Source organism: Pelodiscus sinensis, chromosome 26, assembly GCF_052426305.1.
Source record: "Pelodiscus sinensis isolate ZL-2025 chromosome 26, ASM5242630v1, whole genome shotgun sequence".
Taxonomy (NCBI): Eukaryota; Metazoa; Chordata; order Testudines; family Trionychidae; genus Pelodiscus; species Pelodiscus sinensis.
This window is the reverse complement of record NC_143077.1, coordinates 4,129,676-4,150,904: the sequence shown is the minus strand read 5'-3', so window position 1 is coordinate 4,150,904 and position 21,229 is coordinate 4,129,676. Positions and strand designations below refer to the sequence as shown.

The window sequence follows — 21,229 nt, the reverse complement described above, 5'->3', positions numbered from 1 at the left end:
TGGAAGGCAATTGGGATCTGCTCCTGAGCAATTTGGAAACAGGAAAAAAAAAAAAGTTTGAGTAAATGACTGGGTATAACTTATTTGCCCAGCTCTAGTTAAATTACGCTGTGGAAAATGACATCATATCTTACACCTCATAGCAGCTCCTTCTCTTAAATAACTGATACGCTGTTAGCTGAGAACAGCTCTCACATCCCCTCTGCCCCTCACGTTTGGGAACGTCTATGCAGCAGCGTGATTCCGGAATAGCGGATGTTATTCCGAAATAACAAAGAGCGCGACTATGTGGCAAGCCGTTATTTCAAAATAATGTCGAGCTGGAGGACGTCTTACTGTGACTCCCATAACCCTCATTTCACGAGGTGTAAGCGAAATCGAAGGAGAGTGCTCTTCCTTCGATTCCCTGCTGGGGAGACAGCGCCAAAAGCCGAATTAAGCTATTTCGACTTCAGCTACGCAATTGACATAGCTCAAGTTGTGTAGCTTAATTCAACTTTTGCCCTGCTGTGTAAACGTGCCCATTCTGACCTGTAATAACAGCTGGGGGGTTCTGAACGTAAGAGTTTTGGCTCCCGTGTTCAGGTGACAGTACATCGCCTGTAAACAGCCCTTTCCATCCAAAGTTCTCAAAGGGTTTTACGAATGGGGGTTGATATTATTACTCTAACTTCCCTGAGGGGGGAACTGAGGGATGGAGGTTAAGTGATCTGACCAAGGTCACTTAGTGAGTTGGGAAAAGAACCCAGGACTCCTGACTTGCAGTTATGTTTTCAAGCCACTAGACCATGCTGTTTCCTCCTACTGTGAGGGACCCACTTCTGTGCATTGGCCCAAGAGAACGAATGAGATCGCTGGGTTAATTCAGCTGAAGCCCAACTGGAACCTGATTGGCTGCTCCTCCCCCCCCCCCACGAAACCCTCCGCCCTGTCGACAACATTTTACCTTACTGCGCAGCAGCCCTCCGCCCTGGTGCTCAGGCGTGCTGCTCTCTGACGGGCTCTTGGCTTTCTCCTTGTTGTTATTTGGTTCGTTATCTTTGATGATGTCATACTGCCTGCAAAACAGGGCGATCACTCCTAGCAGGAAAAAAGGGGAGAGGTCACATGGGTGAGCCGAGCCGCGGGAGCCTGCGGTGAGCTGAGCCCGGTGCCGCTCTGCGCTTTCTGGCAGATCTGAGCCACCCTGACACCACGGCCCGCAGATCCTTTTCGAACACAACTGCTGGCTGCTTTCTTCCCAAGTGCTAAATCCCACTCTCCCCCGGGCAGACACGAGCAGAAGATCACGTGCATTCCCACTTCCCTTTCATGAAGCAGGGCAAGTGTTTAAGCTTCCTGTTTGGATAGCAGCTTACACAGGGTTGGAGAATCCTAGAACTGGAAGGGACCTCGAGAGGTCGTCAAGTCCAGTCCCCTGCCCTCCCGGCAGGACCAAGCACCGTCTAGAACAGTGGTCTCCAACCTTTTTACACCCAAGATCACTTTTTAAGTCTCAGAACAGGCAAAGATCTACTGCCCCGCCCCTTGCTTGAAGCCCCGCCTACATTACATGAGGAAATCTAATGTAAATGTACTGCACAGGTGCGCAGTTCAGAGAGGGCTCAAGAGCTACTCTTAGAGCCCCTGAGATCTACCGGTAGATCGCGATCTACTGGTTGGTGACCACGGGTCTAGATCATCCCTGACAGGCGTCTGTCCAACCTGCTCTTCAATATCTCCAGTGATGGAGATTCCACAACCTCCCTAGGCAACTTATTCCAGTGTTTCACCACCTGACAGGAAGTTTTTCCTAATGTCCAACCTCAACCTCCCTTGTTGCAATTTAAACCCATTGCTTCTTGTTCTATCCTCAGAGGTCAAGGAGAACGATTTCTCTCCCTCCCCTTATAACAGCCTTTTAGGTACTTGAGGTTTAGTATGACCTTTGCTTTGCAAGCACAGGGACCTATTGGAATTCCCATTCCTTGGAAATGCACCCTCCAAATTTTCCTTTTCTGAAGCCCAGAGGGGAGCAGTTGAGACCTGTGCCTGCCTACAGATGAAAGAAACCAGGCTCAGCAGGACAACATCTGCAAATATATGACAGCTACAGCCGGATGAGCTGCCAACGGCCTCGCACATTGTTTAGGTGTGTAGCGAACAAAGCAGAGGTAGCCATGACAAATGACAAAGGGTGAAAAAGTCTTTCACCGCAGTTTGTTGTGTTCTGCCCAAATAACCACCTCTCTGCCTCCCAGGTTCAAGCACAAAGTAACAGCAGTGCCAGAAAGGGCGATTGACAAGCCCGTTGCTTCTTGCATCCTGGAAAAGGATCCAACTCCCATAACAACAGTTGTCTGCAGGTATATAGGCTACGTCTAGACTGGCATGATTTTCCGGAAATGCTTTTAACGGAAAACTTTTCCGTTAAAAGCATTTTCAGAAAAGCACGTCTAGATTGGCACGGACGCTTTTCCGCAAAAGCACTTTTTGCGGAAAAGCGTCCGTGGCCAATCTAGACGCACTTTTCCGCAAAAAAGCCCCGATCGTCATTTTCACGATCAGGGCTTTTTTGCAGAAAACAAATCTCAGCTGTTTACACTGGCCCTTTTGCGCAAAAGTTTTGCGCAAAAGGGACTTTTGCCCAAACAGGAGCAGCATAGTATTTCTGCAAAAAGCACTGATTTCTTACAGTAGGAAGTCAGTGCTTTTGTGGAAATTCAAGCGGCCAATGTAGACAGCTGGCTAGTTTTTCTGGAAAAACGGCTGATTTTCCGGAAAAACTGGCCAGTCTAGACACAGCCATAGAGTTTCCCACCTGTTGGTCTCAAAGCGCTTAGGAGTGATGGGAGTTGGAATGGGTGTTGTCCCCAGGTAGTGCTGTTACACGAGTGCTATCTTATGTGCCAGCAAATTGTCAGCCTTGGGAAGATAGGCTGCATAAAAGTATCCTCCTTTTCAGATGAGAAACTTAGGCAAAACCAATACTAGAGCCCAGACTTTGACACCAAGTCTTGTGTCCTTGGCAATGAGCCATCAGAGAAGTTCAATGTCTACATTGAACACACATGTACATTCAGGCTAACTGTAGTTTCCATTCACCAGTAATTAATTCCATGCTTGAGTCTCAGGTGGCTCAGACACAGGGCTGGGAAAAGCCATGGTCTGAATGAAACTTTATCAACAGCTTTGGTGAGGTTTTCCTCCACTACCCATGTTCAGTAAGTGACAGTCATTTTGTCTAAAAGGGGAATTTACAAGGCCACTTTCAGAGCATTGGCTGAGTCTGTGCTCACGCTAGGAGCTAAATTTCAGAAGATGGAACAATCTCTTGTCTGGATTAACCCTTTTAACGATCTCATTTAATTATTCTACCTCAATTATTTTCTCAGGCAGGAAATTTAGCTCTTAAGATACAGAGGCAATAACTTCTTTATCTATTTTAAAGGATCAGGGACTGGAGACACTGGGTTTCCCATTGTGTGTGTTCAGCTTCTGATGTGGTTATTGTCAACAGTGACAATCTCACACTGCAGAAAGCGGGTATCAATGCATGTACCAAAACTGCAGATTTTTCTAATGGGAAAAATTATATATGACTCTTGTCTGGTTGCTGCTAGTCCCTCTGGATTCACTTACAGTTGGAAAGCATCTCTGGGGAGCAAGGCAGGACACCAATAAGCCCCCCGGCCTTTTTATTTAAATTGCTAATAACCAAGATTTGTTGCCAGATCTCAGAGTTGTGACCCGCTGCCTTCTCCATCTATCTCTGGCGGGCTGCCAAGTGGTGTCCTGTTTAGCATATATGGACCAAATCCTATGCTGGTGTAAATTTGACACAGCGGCACGGAAGTTGGCAGTTTACACTAACAGTTTACTGTCTCTTCCAGGCCTGATTTAACCCTTCAAACTCTATTAATCGAGGGCTCTAAGGAAATATGCACACATGCAAAATTACCTTAATATGGAGGCGGTTAGTCTTATCGAAGTTTGCGGGGTCGCCATGTTAGTCTGTAGCTGCCAAAACAACAAGGAGTCCTGTGGCACCGTAAAGTCTAACAGATTTATGGGGGCATCAGCTTCTCTAGTTTGGTGAGGTGGGTTTTTGCCCACAGAAACTGATGCCCAGATGTCTGCTAGGCGTTACAGTGCCATGGGACTCCTCGTTGGTGCTGTAGTCTCGTGAAAGCCAGGCAGTAAGCTCAATCCTGCTGGGATCAGGGAATCGTAGGGTGGAAGGAGGCGACCTCGGGAGGTCGTCGTGCAGAAGGACTGTCAAGTCAGCTTAATCGGTCACCGAAGGGCCCCCCACCATGAGGAAATCCAAGGGTGGCTAGAAGTGACCTTGCAGACTATGCCAGCCCTTTTCCAGCTACTGGCGCAGAGCGCATGGGCCAGGGGCTGGGGCTGCAGCGCATGGGCCGGTCTCCATATTTCATAGGGAAAGTCTCCAGTCTCCTACAATGAACAGAATTATCACTCGTTGCTCTAACGCTTAAGCCAGGGGTGGGGAATATCAGGCCTGGAGGCCGGATGCAGCCCCCAGCTTGCCTAGATCCGGCCCTCAAGACTCCCCCCAGCATTGGGGAGCCCCACCCCCACCCCTCTACTGGAGCACACGAGGCTAGGCCCCCTCAGATTCTGATGTGCAAGGGGAATGTGAGGAGGGTTTCTCTCCTCAGTCGGGGGCCACATTAGTGAGGGGTGGGGTTGTTTTGTTTTGGGAGGGGGGGTTCTTTTCACGTGTGTGCGCCCCCCCCCCCCCCCCCGACTGATTTTTCTGTGGGTGAGTGGCCCCTGACCCAAAAAAGGTTCCCTACCCCTGGCTTAAGCAAAAGGGCGAAACCTTTTCCCATTTCCTGTGTGAGCCCCCCGGACCTGTTCTCGGAAGGGAACTGGGGCTGTCCAGTCAGCCCCACATCTCTAGCGTGGTTTGGTTGCTTCCCCACAGTAGCACTTTTTCTCTACACGCAGTAGATGCAGAATGTTCCTGTGAGTGGGACAATGGGAGGAAAAATCAACTGGAAATACCGGCTTGGACTCGATGGCTTATATAATCCACTGTCCCGTTAATTCCCTTGCATGCCAGTTCCCTGGTTTCACCTGAAATAGCTTCCCCCAGCCAATGTGACTGTGCAGCTCACGGGGAGAACATCGTGCTGCTTCATGAATGTTTTATGCTGCAGCAGCAGCTGCGGAACGGTGGCCGGGGAAGCTGGGGCGCTGTACAGAAACCAACAGGCACAAACTTTCTCTTCCATTAACTCGTGGCATGCTGGCCCCAGCCTGGGCCGCTGGCTGCTGAGGATGCTGAACGCTCCGGGCAGATGGAAGGGGTAAGGGCGTACTCCCCTTACATATTTGCTGGATGGGCCTGGTCCTCAGGGGCAGATGAGAGTTTTGCAGGGTGCAGGGCCGATTGAAGCGCGGGGCCGGGGGCAGCACAATTTCACGCATGCGCCACGGCCACAGCCAACAGGTAGTAGCGCGTGCGTGGGACCTATTGAAGCACGGGGCCCAGGGCAGCTGCCCCACTCGCCATGCCCTATATCCGCCGCGGCTGGTCCTCCTTTAGGATAAACTGCTGTAGCTCTGTCGAGGCCAGCGGGGTTATGCCAGTTTACACCAGATCTCAAACTCATCATGGGGAATTCTTTGCTTTCCTGAGCTCTTCAGGTGCTTGGTTTCTTTTTTAAAAACTGTACGGAAGGATTTTGATGCCAGGGTGGGGTCATGGGTGGTGGGTAAAGGCCCAGCTGGGGGAAAGCAAGCCCCCAGCCCCTCCCCTTCCTCCCAAGGCCCCGCCCCTGGAGCCAAGCCCTGCCCACCCCCAGCTCAGTCCCTTCCCCATAGCCAATTTTGGGAAGTCTGTGCCTTCTCTTGCCTACATTACCGGACACCCATGGGTGGTGTATTTATTGACCTGCCTGTTAGCAGCCCCTTCCAAGCCACTATTGTCTAAGACAGTGTTTCCCAATTTTATTTGGCCACAGAATCTTTTTCAGCTTAAAAGAATTTCAAGGAATTCCTAGGGTTGCCAGGGTAAAATTTGTCAAGCAAAAAAAAAAAAAAAGCAAAGCCGCAAAATAGATTCTGTCTCTTTAAGAGAGGTGCGGGGGAGTGCTGCGTTCTTGGAACCCCGGGGTTCTGTGGAGCACCAATTGGGAAACACTGGTCTAAGGAAATCCCACATGCAATCTTCTAGGCCCAATCCCACTGCAGACTGGTTCCGGGATTGAAGAGAGCAGAGGGAATCTTTGCTCTGTCAACGGTGGGTCTGACCCTACAGTGTTGACTTTTAAAAGACAAGGGTTCCAATCCTGTAGGCCTGAGACAGCAAAGCTCCCACTGAGTCAATAAAAATTACCAGGAGTTCATAGTCTTTAAGGGGCCCAACAGACTTGTTAGGACATAAGCTTTGGTGAGATGCAACTCACTTCAGCAGAAGTGTCTTTTCTGCCCACGTATTGAGGAAGTGCATTGTATCTCACATTGTATCTCACGCCCTAATACAAGTGTTAGTGACGGCTTTAAAGGGCCACCAGACTCCTGGTTGTTTTTGTTGAAACAGTCTAACACAGCTACCCCTCTAGAACCATTGAATCAAGGGGATTTTAGGTTGCATGAGGTCTGCAAAATCAAGCCAAGTTTCTCAAAAATTTGTTTTGGTTCCAAGTCCATTCTTAGGATGAAAACACAAGGCTGGACTTTCCAAAGGGCTAAGCATTCGGCTGCTACTTTTGGCATTTAGTTTGCTTGTAGCTGCTACAGATTTTCCCCTTTTCCTCCCCTGCCCTTGGTCTGTCTCACTCATCGGTTCATACATTTAAAGGCTAGAAGGGACCATTAAATTGTCTAATTTAGATTGATGTTACTGGAGCGCTTTAGTGGGAATCTCTCTCTCTCTCTCTCTCTTTTGAGACTGGGGCATTTCCTTCACACGATACACAGTCAACCTGTGGAACTCCTTGCCAGATGATGTTGTGAAGACCAGGACGTTAACAGGGTTCAGAAAAGAACTAGATACATTCATGAAGGATAGGTCTAGCCATGGCTATAAGCCAGGGTGGATAGGAGCTATATTTTTAGCCTTTGTTTGTCAGAAGCTGGTAATGGGTGAGAGAGGAGGGATGATTCCCTGTTCTGTTCAGTCCCTCGGGGGCACCTGGCATTGGCCACTGTCAGAAGACAGACTGGACTGGATGGACCTTTGGTCTGACCAGTATGGCCATTCTTATGTTCATCCTGTACCACGCAGACCTTTGCAGATTGGTTGCTCACAGAGTTTTATCCTTCCATAGCCTCATTGGTGAGATTCCATGCAGAATCAGCCAGCTTTGCTCTCCTCTGTGCAGGAAATTTGCTCTTTAAACAATTTTTTTTTATTCTTATACCAGATTTTAAGAGGTTTCTGGTTCATTGCTGGCCTGATATTTTGAGTTTGGCTGCTCCAAATCCTTTGTTCTTTTAACAATTCAATTGTTTTAAGAGATCTCGACGTGGATTTTCATAACAATAGAACGGTGGATGCTCGAGAATGAGACAGGAGGTCGTAACTCACTCTTAGTTTGTGATGTTTGTCTTTAGAATCTCACCACACTTCCCAAGAGCTGTTGGCTTGTGTGTGACCTGCCGGCACGTCATGAGCCACGTATAGCGAGAGTGACAGGTTTTACTTGGGCTGTGTCCTGTTAATGAGCCAGAAGGGGCCAACGGGTTGGTATCAGGTGCGGGGTTCAGTTGTTGTCTGGAAGGACTGAGAATGTAGATTTTGCCTCAGTCGATCAGACAATTGGTTCATTAAATCCATTCTCCTACCGCCTGCTGTACTAAATGAGATTACTTCAAAGCCTGCCTCCAGCAGCGCCAATTCCTGATACTACAGAGGAAGGTGAAGTGTACTTGTATCCAAACATGCAATGCTGCATGAGGGGCCAGGGTAGGGATTTTGTGTATGGACACACACAGACACACGCACACAGATATGCGCACACAGACACACACACATGTACACGTACACACAGAGACACACACAGACAGAGACGCACAAGCACACACAGAAAGACACAGACACACAGACACACACACACTCTCCCTCTCTTTCAATGAGCTCGACTCTGGGACGTTTACCAACCTGCCCACATGAACAACACCACGACAATGATGAGAATTTCCCCAGCTCGCAACTGCTGGTTTTTCCCCATCTCCTTCATTGTCACCTCATCTGCACAGGGGAGAGAGAGAGACACAATGAGATTCATTTGTGCAGCGAGCTCAATCAGACTCTGCTTCTTCGCTCCCCCTCTCCCTCCTCCTCGCTCTCAGACCAGTGCGGGGTGGCCGTCGGTCTGAAAGGTTTGGAAACGTGAACCCCAGACGATTGCACTAAAATCGCTCACTGGACACCCGTTTAATTGTGCCCCCGCCTTGCACGGTGAGTGCACAAGAGCCACAAGCAGCATGAATTGTTCAGAGGCGTCACACCTCTGGCAGGTGGTAGCACTGTCACTTCTCTCTGTGCGCCGGGTGCAACAGGAATCCCTGTGACAATGGCATCTAAGCCCTGTGCATTCGAGCCGCCGCGTCGCTGTTCCATGCCGAGTTCCTGCCAGCCCTCTCCAGATTGATGCCGGGCAGCAGGCAGGGCGGCATGATCTTTCTCAGCAGAGCTGCGGGATGCAGGCCATATTGGGCCACCCTGGCCTCAAAAGACTAAGAAGATTGCAGATCAGAGCTCCTGGGAAGCCCACGATGCTCTCCTCAGTGTTCTCCGATGAGTGGCAATTCGCTATTTACAGACTCCAAATCACTGCAGCAGAGTCAAGCACTCCCGGCAGCCTAGGAACCCTGGATGAAAGCCCGGCGATACAAAATGGCCTAAACTAATCACCCGGGAGCCCTTTGTCACCTGTTCCTCTCATCGCCTGCTCGTTAGAGGGCCCCGGGAGGCAGAACATCTCTCTGACCTGCCTCGACACCATCTCATTGTGGCTGGATGATTGCTCAGATGATAAGGCCCTTCCCTGACCGGCCGGCAGTTGCTGACTTGGCAGAAACATTCCAAAACCTTTTTTAAAAAGCAGCGTCTCCATTAGCTCCAAGGGTAGGGCAGGTTAGTAACTCTCCCAGCCTTGCCTCAATGCTGCTGCAGCGTCCCTGGCACGGACCCCTGGGGTTCTGTCCCAAACTGCAAGAATTTCCCCCACCATTCATCATGCTGATCGCCATGCTCCTGCCTGGTCCCATTTCATTTGCAACCACCACCAGGTAGATTTGAACCTGGGAGCTGAGTATAGGAGCCTCTACCTTCTGAGCTAAAAGCCAGCTGGCTCCCAGCCCCTGTTGTAGAGGTCTCGTGATCTTAACTGTTGCTGTGGTCTAGGTACCACTTGCATTGCTCAGTAACCACACTAGGGCTATGTCTACACTCGCAGCTTCTTGCACGAGTACAGAGCATCCACACTGCCCGCCCACTCTTGCACAAGGAAACTTACAGTATGGTGTGGTAAGAGAGGGCTCCTTCTGCAAGCGCTATGCTCTTTTTTTATCAGGTGTAAGCCTTCTTGCGCAGGAGCTCTTGTGCAAGAGGGCAGTGTGGACGCTTGGCTGGGATTTCTTGCGCAAGAAAGTCCTCTGGCTAAAGTGGCCATCAGAGCTTTCTTGCACAAGAAAGCGTCCACACAGCCATGGGTGCTCTTGCGCAAAAGCACAGCTCGCACATGGCAGTGTGGACGTGTTCTTGCACAAGCCTTCTTGCACAAGAACCCTTGCACAAGAACGGCGGTACTTTCGCAAGAAGCCGCCAGTGTAGACGTTGCCTAAGTGTGTGGGTTACATCTCCACCACCCCCAGGGGAAAGAGGGATGGAAACGCAGGTGTCGGCAGCCCTAGCGGCTGTGGTTCTAGGCCTCGCTTTATTGGAACAGGCCGGCCTGGCTGCGCTTAACGGGTGAGGCAAAAGTCACATTATCAGTGGGCGGTCGCGTCCTTACCAATAGGGTGGGGGAGAGGGGGGAATACGCAGCCCACAGGCCGGACGCAGTTCGCCAGGGTTAGCCCCAGCACTTTATTTACCTGCACGCCCGCAGGTACGGCCACTTGCAGCTCCCATTGGCCGCGGATCGCCCTGCCCGGCCAATGGGAGCTGGAGGAGCAGCGCCGCTCAGGGTTTGGCCCGAGGGGCTGGCTGGCCTGGGGCAGTGGGACGGAAGGAGGGTTTTAGCTCACATCCTGTTTCCAGTCTGGCCCTTGTTCCTTTCCTTTCGGTCCCTGCACGCCCCCCAGTCGTGGGGAGAGAGGGCGGGGGCAGCACCCGCTGCCAGTGACTTTCAAGGGCAAGTAAGGTCACGGCCACCGGTGCGTCTGACCCACAGGTGGCTCTTGGTAGCATGAGGCAAGTGCCCCGCTCCCCCTCCCTGCCCTTCTGGTGGCCCTTCCTGCACCCCCCTCCCAAGCTGCCTCCAGTCTGACCCCACCATGCAATCTTCAAACACTTTCGCTAACTTTCTATTTTTGCCTCAGGGCGCTGAACCTACCAGAGACGTGTCCCCGTCACAGTATTTCCGCCAGCTCCTAAGCCTTCGCTTTGGGCTCCCAACCGCTCCTATGGGACAGTAACTCTCCCCTGGGGAAGGGTCCCGGAAATGCCAGGACTTGTGCGTAACGCGTAGGGGAAGAGTCCCGGGACGCCGACGTGCTGCCTCTGCACGTCCCCCGGGCCGCTGCCGCCTGCAGTTCTGTAGTCTGAGGCTGCTGACTGCAATGGGTGTTACTTCGGCTGGCCTGCCTTTCGGACGCACCAGGCACTGTCCCTCACTTCCCCAAGCATCCCCTGCCCCCCACGCATCTGGGCATCTTGCCCCCACTTGCCTTTATTTTTTGAGGCCAGCTTCTCAGCTTCCCGGGGGGTCTTGAAGAGGACCGGTTCGCTGGCCGGGCTCTGGCCCTGGATGCTGATGGACTGGACATGCACGATGTACTCCGTGTCCTCCTCCAGGTCCCAGAGGGCGCATGAGCGGGTGGTGGTGTTCACCTCTTGGATGAAGCGCAGCATCCGCACGTCCTTCTTCTGCAAGGCCAAGGCAGGAAAACACAGGCGCTCAGGCAGGGCTCTGTGTCTGGGTGATGCTTCCCATCCCCCCCAGGGCCCCGGGCAGCTCCTCCACATAACGCTCCCCCGGCCCGTGCACAGGAGGAAAGACACGTGCTCTGCTCGGATCACCCAGGTGCCTCGAGCCGCGAGAGCAGCTCCAGCAGCTTAAGCAAGCAGGCACCAAGGAACGGCCACTCGCTCATCCGACAGGCCAGCCCCCCCACCACGGACACAAGCGTAACCCCACTGCCTTCAGCGGAGAGACACCTGGTTGATCCTGGAGGGATCTGGGCCAGGATTTGTAGAGGAGGCGACTTAGCGAAGGCTTGTCGGAGCAGGGCTGCCTCCGTTTCATGCAGTCCACGGAGATTTGGAGCTGGTGGCATGAAGGGTGCAGCCGCTGGCGCTCTCTAGTGTGTCCTCCCCCTAAGGCCCAGGGCGTGAACGCCGGTCACACGCTCCGTCTCCCGGGAGCTTGCTTGCTGCAGCTTGTGTAACTTCACAAGAAGCAAGGGGCGTTGAGGAGGGACATGAGGAAAAACTTCCTACTTCTCAGGGGGGTGAAACACTGGAATAAGTTGCCCAGGGAGGTTGTGGAATCTCCATCTCTGGAGAGATTGAGAAGCAGGTTGGGCAGAGGCCGGTCAGGGATGCTCTAGATGGTGCTTGGTCCTGCCGCGAGGGCCGGGGACTGGACTTGACGACCTCTCGAGGTCCCTTCCCGGTCTAGTGTCTCTGATTCTATGCCTCTATGAACAGACCAGGAGCCACAGATTCCACTCCCAGCAGCTGTAGCTCCGGGCTTCTGGGTGAAATTCCCCCTGGGCAGAGCCCAGCCCGAGGCCTTGGCCCCTTGAATGTCCCCGGGAGGTCTCAGCGACGTTGTGGGGCCTGTGCTTCATGCTGGCCCCCGAACAGGTGACTCTCGGCCTGGAGGAGTGAAACGGCGACCTCCCCGCGCTGGCTCTCAAGAGACCCGCTCTCCCCTTCCCCACACGGCGGCAGCTGACAGTTCTCGCTCTGCACGTCCTGGGGGCCAGAGCTAGTGCTGAGATTTGGGGCGGACGCTAGCTCGGGCAGGTCGCACTTTCTGCCTCGTCACCGGTGGGCCCTGGAAGCACGGTGGCATGAAATGCTTCGGCCCGCCCCTGCTCTCAGTGAAACCTGCAGCAAAACTCCCAGCCCCTCTGCCCCTGAGCAGGTTCCTGAGCGTCGTTATAAGGGCTTTCCCTGCCTTGAGGTGGGACAGAGCTGGGCGGGGATGGGGGGAGATGGATGGGGGAGTCCTGGGTGCAGGTGGGGTGGAGGATGGGCAGGGGAGGCTTGGGGTGGGGACAGGTTGGAGAGTCCACCGGCCTGTCCCTTCCCCGGTCTCCAGAACTGATGAGTTTCCTCGGGGCATTTTACGGCGGGAGCAATGCCCCTGCTCAGCCCCTTTGCTATGAAGACAAGGGCTTGCTTGGCACCGTCACCCTCCCCTGTCAGTGGGCCGTTCTCTGTCCCCGGGGGTACGCGTCTGGGCATCGTTCACGGAACCGGGTCAGGGTGAACAAAGAGGCTGATTCAGAGCCCTGCAGGAGCCTTGGGAGAGCTGCGGGCCGGGCCGGCTGCACCCTGACACATCCCGAGTTTCCCCTTTCCTCCCTGCCGGCAGAGCTGCGGGGGCCCCAACCCGTGTGCAGAGGAGGGGGGCGAAATGCGGAGGATACCTGCTGGGAGATGGCAAATCCAATAACCACTTCATCCTCCAGCACATCCCAGGTCACGACGGCCGAGTTGGCCTTCAGATGTTTGACGGTGACGTTGACGGGAGCCGACGGGCTGTCTGAGGAGACAAAACACACGTTTTACCGCGGCGGAGTCCCTGGCGCAGGAAGGAGCTGGAGAGGGGGGGCCCTCGGTTCCTGGAAGGGAGCCAAGATGGGTTGCTGCAATAAGAGGAAACAGGGTTGAACCCGAGTCAGCCACTGCCCCTTCGCTAGGGACACGGGTACCCGTATCCTCTCCAGACTCAGTCCCCTGGGTGAGTTAGAGCCGCATTCAATCTGCATGGGAAACATTGAACCCTTCAGACACCAGCCCAACGCCCGCCGTGAAGCTGGTCTGCCACAGAACCCCCTCCCACAGTCGCCATCTAGCGCAGGGGTGGGGGCCGCACACAAGTAAAAACCCCCCAAATCCTCACTGACGTGGCCCCTTGCTGAGAAGCAGAAAGACGCTCCCCACATTTCCCTCGCACACCAGAGCCAGGGGGGCCCAGGCTGGTAGATTTTGCCAGGGGGCAGTGAGAGGGGCTGGAGTGTGGGCTCCCCAATTCTGGGGGGGAAGAGCCGGGCAAGCCGGGGCTGGCTGTGGCCCCCGGGCCTTGGGTTCCTCATCCCTGCTCTAGCTGGTCTGTGAAACTCCCCTCCTGCCCCGCTTTCTCCTGGAGCGCTTGCCCAGCCTCTGGGACGACGGGCCAGGCCCCCAGCCTGCGGGACCTCCGCCGCAGAGGGCGGCCTGTAGCTGCAAGCATGGAAATGCTGGTGGCCCCATTAACCCCCTTGTGGGTTTGAAACCCACGTGCCGTCCAGGGGGGTGTTTCTTTGATGCGTACGGCCCCCTTCCTGGGGAATGCTGGTGTGTTTTGCGGTGCCGCGAGGCCAGGCAGGGCAGAGGTGAGGCCTCCTCCCTTTGGGCTGGCTGCTGCAGGGCCGACTGACCAGGGCGCTTCAAAGCGCGGGGCCTTCTGAGCTTCCTGGCTTAGAACGAGCGGGAGAGACCCCTGGCCCCGTCCAAGCAGCGCTCGGAGCTTCCGTGGTCACCAAGGGTTCGGGGCGGGGGCTGGACACTATAATAATCGGCGGCTGGAAGAGTTTGCAGCCGGAAGACCCTTTGGCCCGAGCTCAGTTGATCAATGTCAGTCAGAAATTGTCGCCGTCTCTTCCCACCTGCGATCTCTGTCCAGTTCCCAGCAGCCAAAAGGAAATCCCTTTCGTTACTGTCAGTAAATGAACCTCCAGCTGGCAGCCTCATCAGAGAGGCCAAGGACCGGGCCGGTGGACCCCCTTCAGGACTCAGCGGAGGTAGCCCTGGGACTGTACCCTGGGCTACAGAGAGGCCCTTCCACTATTCCCTGCACCGCCCCCCTTTCAAAACCCAGTAGGGCAAAGAACAGCAGGGTCTTAGAATCATAGGACTGGAAGGGACCTCGAGAGGTCATCGAGTCCAGCCCCCCGCCCTCAAGGCAGGACCAAGCTCCGTCTACACCATCCCTGACAGATGTCTATCCAACCTGTTCTTAAATATCTCCAGAGAGGGAGATTCCACCACCTCCCTTGGCAATTTATTCCAATATTTGACCACCCTGACAGTTAGGAATTTTTTCCTAATGTCCAATCTGTGCTGCACTTTAAGCCCATTACTCCTTGTCCTGTCCTCAGTAACCAAGAGGAACAAATTTTCTCCTTCCTCCTTGTGATACCCTTTTAGATATTTGAAAACCCCTATCATGTCCCCCCTTAATCTTCTTTTTTCCAAACTAAACAAGCCCAGTTCATGAAGCCTGGCTTCATAGGTCATGTTCTCTAAACCTTAATCATTCTTGTCACTCTTCTCTGCACCCTTTCCAATTTCTCCACATCTTTCTTGAAATGTGGCGCCCAGAACTGGACACAGTACTCCAGCTGAGGCCTAACTAGTGCAGAGTAGAGCGGCAGAATGACTTCACGAGTTTTGCTTACAACACACCTGTTGATACAACCTAGAATCATATTTGCTTTTTTTGCAACAGCATCACACTGTTGACTCATATTCAACTTGTGGTCCACTATGACCCCTAGATCCCTTTCCGCCATGCTCCTTCCTAGACAGTCGCTTCCCATCTTGTATGTATGGAACTGATTGTTCCTTCCTAAGTGGAGCACTTTGCATTTCTCTTTATTAAACTTCATCCTGTTTACCTCCGACCATTTCTCTAACTTGCTAAGGTCATTTTGAATTATGTCCCTATCCTCCAAAGAAGTTGCAACCCCACCCAGTTTGGTATCATCTGCAAACTTAATAAGCGTACTCTCTATCCCAATATCTGCATCATTGATGAAGATATTGAACAGTACGGGTCCCAAAACAGACCCTTGCGGAACTCCACTTGTTATTCCTTTTCAGCAGGATTTAGCACCGTTAACAACAACTCTCTGACTACGGTTATCCAGCCAATTATGCACCCACCTTATCGTGGCCCTATCTAAGTTATATTTGCCTAGTTTATCAATAAGAATATCATGTGAGACCGTATCAAATGCCTTACTAAAGTCTAGGTATATGACATCCACCGCTTCTCCTTTATCCACAAAGCTTTCTTTGATAGGATAACGAGCCATCAAATTAGTTTGGCATGACTTGTTCTTCACAAACCCATGCTGGCTATTCCCTATCACTTTATTACCTTCCAAGTGTTTGCATATGATTTCCTTAATTACCTGCTCCATTATCTTCCCTGGGACAGACGTTAAACTGACCGGTCTGTAGTTTCCTGGGTTGTTCTTATTCCCCTTTTTATAGATGGGCACAATATTTGTCTTATTTCATCTTGCAGAGATTCACCCAGCCAAGGTCCGTGAGTCATGCCTGATGAATTTGCTCCAATGCATTGAGGATACGACTGAGCCGAGAGGTGGGGTGGGGAAGCAGCCGGCACAACAGGCTCTGACGGCAGCATAGAAACAGCACATGGAGCTAGGGGTCTGCCCCCTTCCAACGTCATAGAATCCTAGAGCTGGAAGAGACCTCAGGAGTCATCAAGTCCAGCCCCCTGCCCAAGGCAGGACCAAACCCAACTCAATCAACCCGGCCAGGGCTTTGTCAAGCCGAGACTTAAACACCTCTAGGGATGGAGACTCCACTACTTCCCTAGGGAACCCATCCCAGTGCTTCACCGCCCCCCTAGGGAAATAATTTTTCCTAATATCCAACCTCAACCTCTCCCACCACAACTTGAGCCCATTGCTCCTCGTTCTGCCATCTGTCCCCACTGAGAACAGCCTCTCTCCAGCTTCTTGGAACCTCCCTTCAGGAAGTTGAAGGCTGCTCCCAAATCCCCCCTCACTCTTCTCTTCTGCAGACTAAACAGACCCAAAGGTCCAGCCCGGCCGTTCAATCCCGGCACGGTGCTGAGAAGTGACCCCGGCACGGGGTGACTTTGGGACGGCGATTGAAAGGGGTGAATTACTGGCTTAGTACCCAGGACCAGAATGCGGAGGCTAAAGACCATTCAGGATGGGGAGAAGGAACGTGGGAGGCACCAACACTGGCATCTCAGTCCCTTGTGTTTCGCAGGGATATGAATGACCTTGAGGAAAGGAGAACATGGAAAACGCCTTCGTTTTCTGACGGCATGAAATGGGGGGCAGGAGGGAAGAGCCGGGAGAGCAAACCCCGTTAGCCCGAGTAGGGTAATACTGGCTGTGATGTGCATTGCAAGGCGGCAGCCCCCCGAATCTGTGTCCACAGAGACGGGAGGGAACCTGTAAAGCAGGAGTCACAATACGGAGCAGGTGGCAGGGGATCACGGGGGCGTCACTAAATCCATCTGCATAATAGAAACCCCCCGAGACTGAGGGGTGGTCACAGGCTGATGCGCTGAAATGGAATGTAATGGGCCGGAGGCGGCTCTCCCTCTCCCCCAGCAGAATTCAGGGCACGCTCCGCTGGACGCAGTGGAGTTAATCCAGCCTAAAACCGATGGGAGAGAAGAATCAACTGTGAAGCAAGGCAAGTGAGTTCTCTGCAGGCTGAGCCGAGCGAACCGTTTGCGGGGAAGATCGGCTGGGGTTCTGCTTTCCTCCAGCCTCGCTGCCGTTCCGGTTTGTTCCACGGACGTCCGGACGCGCTGGGCCAATCGCGCTTTCTGTGCCATTCCAGTCGTGTGGCGATGAGATCGGTGCCATCCGGTTCCTGCTCTCTGACGGGTCCTGGGCGATCATCTCCAGCGCAAATGCTTGTGCGGGCAAAGCTGCTCGTTGGATTCTCTGACGCCGTGCGTGCAGATCTGCGTGTCGCTCGCTGCCAACGCTTGTCAGCAAAACTCACAGTGTTCCCAGAAAGGGACCCCAGAGGGGTAATGTTCATCTGGCCTCATTTCATCAGGCAGGATATCTGGGGAACAGGCTATGCAATCGTCACCCAGCACATTAATTTCTGATGCTCCGGGGACAGCTGCATCGGTCTTTTAGTCAATAAGAGGCCATATGTTCCTGGGTTTGTGAGTTAGCTGTTTAGCTTCATTCCAACACAGGCCAGAACCCTGCCTTGCTCTGAACTGCAAGAGCATCTGTGTGGCAGTGTTTGAGTGAGCGACATGCACACACATGCAGAGATGTTCCCCTTTTTGGGCCAATGACTCTCCTGGCCCCAGGGGGGTGGTTCCACTAAAATCATGCTGGTTTCTCATGGGGAACGGCTGCTGTGAAACAAACCGTGACCCCTCTTTTGTTTCCTTCCCGCAGGGAGCTTTCACAAGGTGGACCCCAACCCTGCCCACCGCAGGCGCTGCGTGTCGCAGCCATGCCTCACCCCTGCGGACTCTGAGCCCTTTGGAAAAGAGCAGGGCCCCGCCGTCTCCGCGCAGCAAGGGGGTGCGAGCAGCGAGGAGAGCCGCCACTCTGCGCGTCATGCGGAGAACGCCCATTAAACGCGCTGCCGATGACTAAAGAGCCGTTTTTCTTTAAAGACAGAAGCACTTTTATGACTTTGGACTGAGCTGGCGCTGGCCTCTCGTCCGGCAGCCGGCGGCTCCTTGTGTCAGCCTGTAGGATGGGACGCCGGCGCTGCCCGCCTGCCTGGTAGCGTGCTGTTGCCTAGGGATTGATATCACCACCCTTGCTGGGGTCAAGCAGCCATCAGTTAGCTGGGGAGATTGACTAGACCCTGGGTTCCCAAACTGGGGGGCGAGCCAAGATTCCAGGGGGGGCATGAGGCAACTCAGCCCCCCCATCAAGTTTTGCTGCCCCACTCAAGTTCCTTTTTTTTTTTGCTTAACAAGGGTTTTTTTTGGGGGGGGTGAGGGTTTTTCAAAAATCAGAAAGGGGGGGTGATGCTGAAAAGTTTGGGAACCACTGGACTAGACACTACACCATGAATGGTACGTAGAGAATCCCTACCCAGCGCTAGAGTGGTACCCAGCTGTGCCTACTAGCTCGTATCTACCTATGGATGTGTACCTATAGGTACCCTGTGCCTACCTAATACCTAATACTCTAGATTACCCTATCAGAGCTAGATTCAACACCCTATGGATAGTATACCTTATACCAGGGCGGGGCAAGATGCTGCATCTGGCCGTATTCTAGTTCTATCCTGCTGCCTGTGCCACCGAATTTCCAGGCGGTGACTCAAGCAGCAGGATCTGGCTCACAGTTCATGGTCGCGGTGCTACCTGGCAAGGGCTGGAGCCACGAGCCTTTTAAATAGCTGCAGCAACCTTGGGCGGCTGCCAGGCAACGCGGTAGCAACAGGGCCAGGAGCTGCAAGCTATTTGCTGTGGTTTTAATTCAAGAACTACAGAGGCTAGTCCCCACCCCCACCCCTTTCACCCAGGCCCCCCCACAGAGCAAAATTCATCAAGTGCCCCCCCCCCCCCCGCAAAAAGTATTGCCCACCCCTGCCTAATACAGTACAGGTTGAACCTCTCTGGTCTGGCAACATGTTGCCGGATTAGAGAGTCCCTGGACCAGAGAGCCCCAACCGCAGAGGTTGAGAGCGCCTGGGTGCGGAGCTGGTCTGGTGGGCTGGCAGCCCGCAGGGCTAGTGACCTGGGGGCAGGAAGCCCGGCCAGCAGCCTGTGGGGGCCAGTGGCTAGGGCCAGCGGTGGGCCGACAGCCTGTGGGGCTGGGCAGCCAGGAGCAGACCCAGGAAGCCAGGAGCAGGGCCAGAGGGAGCAGAGCAGGCAGTCCACAAGGCCGGGCGTCCAAGGGTGGCTGCTCTCCCGCGGGGGATTGGCATCTGGGAGCAGAGTCCCGCGAGTGGGGCCGGCATCCTGCAGGGCCAGGTGGCCAGCAGCAGAGCCCCACCGGTGGGCCAGGGGCAATACACTGGCCAGGGTGGCAGCCAGGAGGGGAGCCCCAGGAGAATGCGAAGACCTTACCTCCCTGGTCCAGCAAACTCCCTTGTTCGGGCCCGCTCAGGTCCCGAGGGTGCCGGCCCAAGGAGGTCCGATCTGTACCCCACCTATAAGTAGACTGTGCCTGCTTCTGACCTCCTACCTAATCCAGCTGCTGTATAGTTAGTGTCATCTCTGTGTCTGAGCCATGCCTGTGTAGTGCTACGTGCAGTGCACACTACACAGTCTGTCCTTAATAGCTTGCGGGTCGCTAACACTTTCACTGCACCCGGTGCCCTATTGCTAAGGGATCCAGCAAAGCCAATACAAGAGACCATCCTTCTTAGCCAGGACCTTGCCTGCCCCAGAGTAGCCTTGGATGCCGCGCGTGTCCTCCTGCTCCATCCAACTGATTTTTGTTTGTTTTCTGGAGTGTTGCTTAAGAAAAATACCCGACCCACCCAAAGCCCTTTGTCTGCCCTCCGGCCAGGTAGGTAGCCTGGGCTGCAGGGCTCCCAGACGCTCGTCTGTCCTCTGTGCCCGAAATATCCTTCGCCTGCGTCAGCATGAGGGTTTCCCCGCAGAGGCCGATCCCTTTGTCGTCCACTTTGATCAGTTTCCGTTCCATCTCCTGCCCCCCGTGCTGTGCAAAGCATCAGCCGCTTTCCGCACCGCCACCTCTTCCTGCTGCCTGCCAACTTTCCTGGATCCGGGGCTGCTGAAGTCTTCAAGTGGGGTTTCCAATAGCTCCCAAGTGACTTAGGAGCACACGTCTCCCTGAAAGGGGGCGGAACCTGGGTTCCTAAGCCACTTTGAAAAGCCAGCCCTGTGTCTCTCTCCACTTGCCTCCTTGCAGGGAGACACTGGGCGCTTTTGGCCAAAGATCAGATACGGGGCGTTAGACTCTGGGCGAGAAAAAAGAAAACCTGAGATTTGCAGTCGAGCCAGAAGACGCAGGGCTGCATGCCTTAAACACACGCTTGCTCTCTGCAACGGAAGCTGCTGGAATTGGGGTGTCTGCTCCTGGGAATTGACAGCCTTCCTGCAGGAGTCACAAACGTGGGGTGTGCCTGTGGGAATAGAAAGGACTAGCCTCTGGAAGGGGAGCCGGGCCCAGGCTCCTATGGCGTCCTCATGGAGCTGGGAATAGGCCCCTACAAAGTTAAACAGAAATAGACTCAGCAGTCCTTGGCTGTCCCTTGCATAGGATGTGGTAGGGATGTAAAATCCCATTTAACTAGTTAACCAATTAAATGTTAAGTTTAACTGGTTAACTGATTAAATGGGGGTTGGGAGGGGGGGTCATTCCAGCCCGATTGGGCTACAGCGCCCATCCCCCACTCACCTGTCCACCGCCTCCAGCTGCTTCTGACCCCTTGGGCTGCCGGCTCCCAGCCTGTGTGGACTGGGAGCTGGCAGCTCTGTGCAGGGGCCCAGCGGTTCTGAAGCAGCCCTCTACCTGTGGCAGCCCTCAGGTGAGGGGCTGCTCTCCAGGTACCTGGTAAGCATCACCCGTTAAGGTAACCAGGTAACCAGTTACCCATTAACCAGTTATCCACTAACATAGGTCTTGTATTCCCATTGCACTGGTGGGCAAACTGAGGCCGGCATTAAATGAGGTGCCCAAGGTCACACAGAGTCAGTGTCAGGGGCTGGCTGAGCTCAGGAATTCCTGGCTCCTCTGCTCGAACCACACCCCATGCTGTTGCGAATCTGTCTCTGGAAGCCTCGCTGAGTTCGCAGTGCCCCCGCTCTCGTCGTGAGCTTTGACTGTGGCTGCCAGCACAAGCCCATGTGTGTCCCCTTGGCCGTGCCGGCTGCAGAGAGCGGGAATTAAACAGAGGACGTGAGGCTCTGTGGCCCCATCGCAGCCTGGGAGGTCGCTTGCCCGAGCTGAGTATCTGCGCGGCAGGAGGATGCGGCCTGCGAGCCCATTTCTAAGCGTCGCCTCCCCCGGTTTGGGGTGTGAAGCCTCCTGAGCAATCTCCGCTTTGAGCTCAGCTGCGAGAGGCCTGTGTCTGCACCGGAGCGCAGATGGGGCCGCGGCGAACTCGCCCTGGATCGGGGGCCATTTCCGA

General features: G+C 54.0%; 2 protein-coding genes across 7 annotated transcripts in view; one reads left to right on the top strand and one right to left on the bottom strand.

Moving 5' to 3' along the window:
* S100PBP (S100P binding protein) overlaps positions 1–17,764 on the top strand; it is a 54,949-nt gene extending 37,185 nt beyond the window's left edge. For both annotated transcript variants that reach the window (XM_075908641.2, XM_075908640.2), the window contains one exon: positions 17,560–17,764. In XM_075908641.2, coding sequence (XP_075764756.2) covers positions 17,560–17,641 — 82 coding nt within the window. In that variant the 3' untranslated portion in view covers positions 17,642–17,764. The remainder of the gene's footprint in view (positions 1–17,559) is intronic.
* The window catches only part of FNDC5 (fibronectin type III domain containing 5), a 52,134-nt gene that overhangs the window by 11,234 nt on the left and 19,671 nt on the right, over positions 1–21,229 (bottom strand). For 3 of the 5 annotated variants that reach the window (XM_089773460.1, XM_089773457.1, XM_089773458.1), the window contains 4 exons: positions 12,784–12,895; positions 10,852–11,050; positions 8,117–8,206; positions 947–1,080 (listed from right to left, as the gene is read on the bottom strand). In XM_089773460.1, coding sequence (XP_089629586.1) covers positions 947–1,080; positions 8,117–8,206; positions 10,852–11,050; positions 12,784–12,895 — 535 coding nt within the window. Of the gene's footprint in view, positions 1–946; positions 1,081–8,116; positions 8,207–10,851; positions 11,051–12,783; positions 12,900–21,229 lie in introns of all 5 variants that reach the window. The other 2 variants (XM_089773459.1, XM_089773462.1) reach the window with 1 other exon arrangement.